General features: G+C 37.5%; 1 protein-coding gene across 1 annotated transcript; it reads left to right on the forward strand.

The window, feature by feature from the left end:
* Nucleotides 1–274: 274 nt before the first annotated feature.
* LOC149816507 (O-fucosyltransferase 35-like) lies at nt 275–7,215 on the forward strand. Its single transcript, XM_089986599.1, has 9 exons — nt 275–875; nt 1,567–1,707; nt 1,794–1,866; nt 1,960–2,030; nt 2,111–2,199; nt 2,292–2,424; nt 2,518–2,750; nt 5,500–5,976; nt 6,487–7,215. The coding sequence occupies exons 1-9, from the start codon at nt 396–398 to the stop codon at nt 6,677–6,679; spliced, it is 1,890 nt and encodes a 629-aa protein (XP_089842725.1). The 5' UTR covers nt 275–395; the 3' UTR covers nt 6,680–7,215.

A 7,215-nucleotide genomic window follows, 5' to 3' on the forward strand; every position in this document is an offset into this window, starting at 1 on the left:
TGGGGATCGGTGGTTATGGTAAGTGGGAGAAATTCATAAGCATGGTAGTATCGGGCCTTGGCACTTCAAACCCAAACAGAACACGTGGGCACGAGGTTCAAAGAAGGATCACATGGGAATGGGAATTTTCTTTTAGAAGTCATTTTTAACAGAGGATTGCCTTCCTCTGTTAAAGAGACCGTTTCCTCTAACTGTAATTCCTTCATTCATATATATATATATATATATATATATATATATATACCTCTCTGTAAAAGAAGCAAGGAGGAAAAAAAAAGATCGTATGGGTCGCTGCTATACACCACCCATGAATTTTACAAACGCGTTTGCCAAAGGCGTCCTCCGTTGCCTTTCTTGTTGAATAAGCAGAAATCTCTCTCTCTCTCTCTCAAGAGATGGGTATGCAGCACACCAATGCAGAAGAGGTGGGGGTGTCCCAAAGAGTGAACAGCCCCAGGTTTTCAGGCCCCATGACAAGAAGGAACCATTCTTTCAAGGTCAGCAACAGCCATGACGTAGAACTCCAAGTCCACTCCCCCAAACCAGAGAGCCCGGTTCGTGAATCAGAACAAACCAAGAATACCAACAGCAATACCACCACCAGCAGCAGCAGCAGCACCACCACCACCACCACCAATGGCAACAGCCACCATCGTTGGTATAACATCTGGGCAAGGCCTTTGTTTGGGAACGGCCTGCTCAGGAAGCCGTCATCACCATCACTGGTAGATCTTGGTGTCAGAGCATGTGGGAGGAAGAGATTGGGCCACCTCATGTTCTCTGTCTTTTGTGGGGTGTGCTTGTTTCTTGGGGTATTGAAGATCTCCACTTCGGTTTGGATTGGATCTGGTATCGATAGCAGAGATGATTTCACGGTGGGTCTTTTGTACTTTTCCTTCCTTTTTTTTCTTTATTTGGAATTTTCAAAGACTAACACCTGATTAATTTGTGGTGATCTTCTTTACTATTTATTTGTCTTTTATTTTATCTTATTGTTGAATAAATATAGTTTCCAAATCTTCGTCTCCCTCTATTTATGAAAGGAATCGATTTTGCCTCCATGATATAGTGGCATGTTCAACAAGTAATTCTGGGGCTGGGGGGGGGGGGGGGGGGGGAGGGAGGGAGGGGGTGAATTATTGTGTTTTCAAGTTCATTCAATGAGAAACCTTGTTGATATGTCCACAAGGCGTTCAAAAGAACTTCATAAGCCCATTTTTTTTTTGTTTTTCCAGTGATTGGTTACAGATGAATCATCTGAGAAATGCCATGCTTATCATGTGTTCCATTTTGCACTTTTTTATTGATGTTTGTTGCCTATGGTTCTTGGTCACAATGGTCGGTTGTGGAAGTTCTTTACTTTGTCACTGATTGATAAGAATTCTGAATTTTGTAGCTTCTCTATATGTTTTTTTGTGTGCTATCCCAAGATTAATTACCTTTGAGATTGTGGGTATTGCGTAAAACTCGTGAACCTTTAGTGCACAATCTTTTTGAAGTAAATTAATGCAGGGATTTCTTGATTGCACCTTCTACTTTGTCTAATTGGATTTTCACGGCGAGCAGGAATTTTCTGATGGTGCCACATTTGGCAGTAAGACCTCAGGCTCTGAGAACCATCACTGGTATAGAGAGGGTAGTGATAGTGACCGTTCCTTAATGACGGTTTCATCAGTTGCAGTTGAAAGCTCGACAAACAAGCTTGATGTACGTGACATTTTGAAGAATCTCTTTTTTATTTCTTCAAAGCATCAATGGGCATTTCCACTAATCTAGTGGTTGATACCTTCCAGTATTCAGGGATCTGGTCCAAACCAAATAGTGAAAACTTCAAGCAGTGCATTGATCGACCAAAAAGCTATAAGAGTATGTATGCATTTTTCACTATTCACGCTGATGCATTCCAAAATCTGCTAATGTGAGAGATTTCTAATCTATGGCTGCTGCATCCACGTGCAGGGTCAGACTCTAATACAAATGGGTATCTCCTGATAAATGCAAATGGTGGTCTGAATCAGATGAGATTCGGTGTATGGCTAAGTTTCATTCAATCAAGAACTTCATGCATTTTTCATAGCAGTTTCTGATTGAATCAGAGTCTATAATGCAGATATGTGATATGGTTGCTGTTGCTAAGATCATTAAGGCAACTCTTGTTCTTCCTTCTCTGGACCACACCTCCTACTGGGCTGATGAAAGGTCTGGAGGACGTAGGCATCTGATTTATTTTTCCTTCACATTTCTTAGATATTTTTGCAAAAGCTTGTGATAGTGTGCTTTCTTCTTTGCAGTGGATTCAAGGATCTGTTTGACTGGAAGCACTTTATGCTGACACTAAAGGATGATATTGATGTTGTTGAGACATCACCTTCTGGCTTTACAGAAATGGATCCCTTCAAAAAGACCCCTGTCTCTTGGTCTAAGGTCTGGTTTTGAGCATGCCTTTCCTTTCCCTCCTCACTCTTGTAAGAACTACAATGTTTATTGATGTTGCCAGGTTTGGTTGATTTGGTTCAGGTCAATTACTACAAATCTGAGGTCCTTCCATTGCTGAAGCAGCACAAAGTTATTTACTTCTCTCATACTGATTCACGGCTTGCAAACAATGGGCTTCCAAGTTCCATACAGAAACTTAGATGCCGAGTAAACTATAGAGCATTGAAATATTCAGCTCCAATTGAAGAACTGGGAAAAACCTTGGTTTCAAGGATGCGCAGAAATGGAAACCCATACATCGCTCTTCACCTGAGGTAACTTTGTGCTGTTCTAAGGCTTTTGTTTGCTTTCTCTAGATGCCCAAAATTTATATTTATAGTACGTATCCTAGTATCCTTAGAGCTGAGTATATGTTAAAGATTATTGTAACTGATGGAAAAGCTCAAATCCTAGAGATTGATTCAGGTTGCAGATTGTAGAAATTGAAGATAAGCTCATTCATGCAAAGTCTATGAACTGGAGTGAAAAGAAACATCTTTTGCAATTTAACAAACAAATATAACCAGAGACAGGAAATGCCCGTGTTATACAAATGCATTCCTGTCACCCTAGCCAAAACAACATTTTAGAACGGTTCATTAACAAACTAGGGTTTATTGAATTAAAACACTTAATGGTTGCATATCACTGATCAAGTGGCCTGCATCTGCTCCTACATGTAGCAGGTTAATAAAAATCCTCCCCCTCTTCACTCAACAATGCCCAGAGATTTTCGTTTTATTAATTCGTCATAGAGAGGTAAAAGGATCAGACCCAGGTTTGACTTGTTAGATATAATTGGATTCTGCCTAACTGGTTTCGTAGTCAGATGGAGAATGCTCTTACCAACTCTTGATGCGATTAGCTATTTATTATTATAAGATATATAATTATGCGTATTGGAGTTGGATCTTTTAAGACAGACTTGGATTTAGGTTCAGATATTTAAAATGCTAAAAGTGGATCCAAATCAAGTTATTAATTGGATGTGACTTTATCTGATTTAAGGGATTCAGGTTTGGTTGGATATCTGGCCCAAAACCAAGCTGTTGACATCCCTGATTTCAATTGAGCTTGCTATTTTAATGCCTAAAAAAATAAACATTTTTTTTAGCAATATTCATAACTAATGGTGTCCAGATTATTTTGTACAGACAGGAATCCTCTTTTGTCTATAAAATCTTGTTAGATTAGCCTTTTAAATTTGGAATTGAATTTAGCTTCATCCTCTTGGTGTATCAACTATCAACTACGTTGTATACCTTCTGACCTGATTAGGATTGCAGCATTTTGTTTTCCTGTCTGATTAAATTGAAACAAATACCTTCTTCTTCTGTTGATTAGGCCCCTGAAGTTGGCTATATGGTATCTTATGCCAAGTTGAATTCGATAAAGAGGCTGCAGTCTGCCCATGTTTGTTCATTTTGTTGTCAAAATGCTTTTCCATAGATTAGAAATGCCAACTGTTGTTGGATCATAGCTAGGTTAGCTCCACTAACACAGGCATGCATGCAGACGCACACACAGAGAGGCACACACACACACACATGCACAATGGTTATTAAAGGCACAAGACACAACAAGACGGTTTTTGAAAATATGAAAAAGGCCTAAGCATGTTGCAATGAGGCATAAGCCTCAACATGCTTTTGGCATGTAAAATTTAAAGAATATTAAGAAATCTGAAAATTATTGTTTTAACAGTAAAGCATAAGAAAGTAATGAATAGTTCAAATAATAATTAGAAGTAACAAAGCTAATAACAAGAAAGAAATGAATTATGAAATAATATGAATACAAAAATATGCTAGTAGATACATACATGTCATTGTTCATATCAATGGTCACAATGATTAATGAACTTGATCAATCTAAAACAAGAACAAATTAAAAAAAAAAGCCTCTAAAAGTCTTTTATAAATGAGATGAAAAATGTCTTCTTTGATCCTTATTTATTTTTTCTCTGTGTTTGTTTATCTTTTATTAAGTCTAATTTATAGAGTTCTCTTTAGCCTCGCTGCATATATATTTAAATGGGTCTATTAATTTTTTAGAGAACATTAACTGTGCATAAAACACCATGACCCTGAAAGGAGTTTTGAAGGCTCTTATAATGGTATAAGCCCCTAAGACGTGCACCGTTAGGTGTTGAAGGCACGTGCATTTAATGCTCTGAAAACACCTTTTAACACACACACACACACGCATGGGAGTTGTCAATGTCGGCAGACATACATGTGTATTAACATATTTACCACAAATTTATGTCCTTAACAAATTTTGAAATGACATTGTCATACGTTAAGTATCAGCATAAGTATTTTTGTAGCTTTATATATAGTAAATGACGTATATCTTAGCTGCAATTGATACATTTGTTAGCTGAAATTTGGAATATGCAATGCTTTATAATGCTTTCTTTATAAAATTGCTAAAGAGCCTATGCCTATGGTAGTGACAATTATGCATGAAACTAAGATGTAATTGTAAAATTCATCAGAGGTATAAATTTGAACTTATTAATGTCTATGCATGTTAATTAGTTAGTGGATATGGGAGTATCTTATAGTCTTGTCGTACTCAATTTACTATTTACAGGTTTATGGATGTATAGTAGTATGTATATGATGGACAACACAAAAGATAGAATTTGAAGCCTCATACATGAAAAAACGAAATCCATCTCTTTTTCACCCTGTGAAAACAGAATGAAATCTTTGATTTCTGATTCTAGTAAATTGAGTCGGTTATGACCCATAATCTGGTATGTATGAACAAACCATTTTTTGGTCCACAAGGTCCAGCAAATCCTATGGCCATGTGTCACAAAGCTTTATGAGTTTGTGAACCTATGCCCTTCGTATGATACATGTACCAAAGTTTTTCCATTTTCATATTTTGTGTTCATCATTTAATTCCATTTATCACATTGCTCCAAAATGAATAAGAACATGTGATTGTAATTATGGAAAAGCATGTTTTTACAAATTATTAAATCTATATTTTTGTGTCTGACCATCGCAGGTATGAAAAGGACATGCTGGCTTTCACTGGTTGCAGTCATAATTTGACTACTGAAGAAGGTGATCACCTTCGTCGTATGCGATATGAGGTGAGCCATTGGAAGGAGAAGGAGATAGATGGTGTTGAAAGAAGGAAGGAGGGAGGCTGCCCCCTGACACCCAGGGAGACTTCCCTTCTGTTGAAAGCATTGGGATTTCCTTTAACTACAAATATCTATTTGGTAGCTGGAGAAGCTTATGGCAATGGCAGCCTGCAATATCTCAAGAATGACTTCCCCAATATATACTCTCACTCCACTCTTTCTACAGAGGATGAACTGAACCCTTTCAAGAATCACCAGAACATGCTTGCTGGATTGGACTATGTTGTTGCACTTGAGAGTGATGTATTCATCTATACTTATGATGGAAACATGGCAAAGGCTGTGCAAGGACACAGGCGCTTTGAGAATTTCAGAAAAACAATAATTCCTGACAGGTATATATTTGACGGCACTTTAAGTGAAGCACTTTCTTATGCTCTATTTATTCCATTGCTTCTTTCTGTGCTTGTCATTTGGCTGTTTCTTATGAATTACTGTCATCTATTTGGCAATTTTGGGGGAAAGAAAACCTTTACAAGAACTTTGAAGTTCTGCCATGCATCTGGCTTCTTGTTTCACACTTTAGCAGCATATGCTCTTGATAAGGTTACTACATTTTTTCTAGTTCATGTTGAAGGTCAAGTTATTTCAAGCAATTTCAATTGCGTAGGAGTTTATTTTGTTATGGATTTCAGTTTTACTTTCCCAGTTATTGCCCCGAGATATTTGTCTTTTATATGTCCACAGCATGTTATTTCCTCCTGTTTTATTTTCCCTGTTTTGGGGTATCATATTGATTTAGAGTTGCTTATTTTGCATAGTTATGCTTTTACTGTCAATGCTCTTGCTGTGATAGAATTGGTACATGCTGATTGCTTAGCATAACTAGATCCTGTCATTAACAGGCAGAATTTTGTAAAACTTGTTGATGAACTGGATGAGGGAAAGATCTCGTGGAAGAAATTTAGTTCAAAAGTTAAAAGGCTACATGAGGAACGTATTGGAGCACCATATTTCAGGGAACCTGGTGAATTCCCAAAGCTGGAGGAGAACTTCTATGCTAATCCTTTACCAGGCTGCATTTGCGAGACAGCATAAAAAGTAGAAAGAAACTGGAAGTTTAAACTACTTTTCTCGAGCACTCAATCATAAGGATTCAATCCAGGCACAAAGAAAATGCAACTATAAGGTTAACACGGATTTCTTGCCTTCTTGCTAATCAGCATGTACCAGGAGGCTGCAAACAGCACCATTGTGCTGGATGATATGGGTTTGAGCCTTTCCATCCCAAGCGACTTCTGTATTGAAGGACTGTTGATGATCAGGGCTATTTGACTACATGCTGATCATGAATCCTAGTTGCTGACATGAAGATCTGAAAACTTCTTTGCAAAGTAGGGCCAATGTATGGCTGCAAAATTTTGAAGTATGAAAAGAAGGTAAATCTTGGTACAAGGTTGGATAATTGATTTATTGATATAAAAAAACTTTGAATGATAAATACATACTTATTGCTGCTTGTACTTTTTTGTAAGTGGTACTTTCAATGTATAGGGAGTTGCAAACTGTAGTAATTATCGGAAGAAGGAAGAACAAGAAAATAAAGGTGCAGAAGGGCATTCTTTGTTTGATCA

Source organism: Nuphar pumila, chromosome 14 (genome assembly GCF_984573655.1).
Source record: "Nuphar pumila chromosome 14, dmNupPumi1.hap1.1, whole genome shotgun sequence".
Classification (NCBI taxonomy): domain Eukaryota; kingdom Viridiplantae; phylum Streptophyta; class Magnoliopsida; order Nymphaeales; family Nymphaeaceae; genus Nuphar; species Nuphar pumila.

What these genes read in the sequence shown, in the direction of transcription:
- LOC149816507 (XM_089986599.1), top strand. Translation starts at nt 396, where the DNA reads ATGGGTATGCAGCACACCAATGCAGAAGAGGTGGGGGTGTCCCAAAGA. An exon ending in GCTCGACAAACAAGCTTGAT is followed by an intron (nt 1,708 to 1,793) that starts GTACGTGACATT and finishes GATACCTTCCAG; the next exon opens with TATTCAGGGATCTGGTCCAA. An exon ending in AAAACAATAATTCCTGACAG is followed by an intron (nt 5,977 to 6,486) that starts GTATATATTTGA and finishes TGTCATTAACAG; the next exon opens with GCAGAATTTTGTAAAACTTG.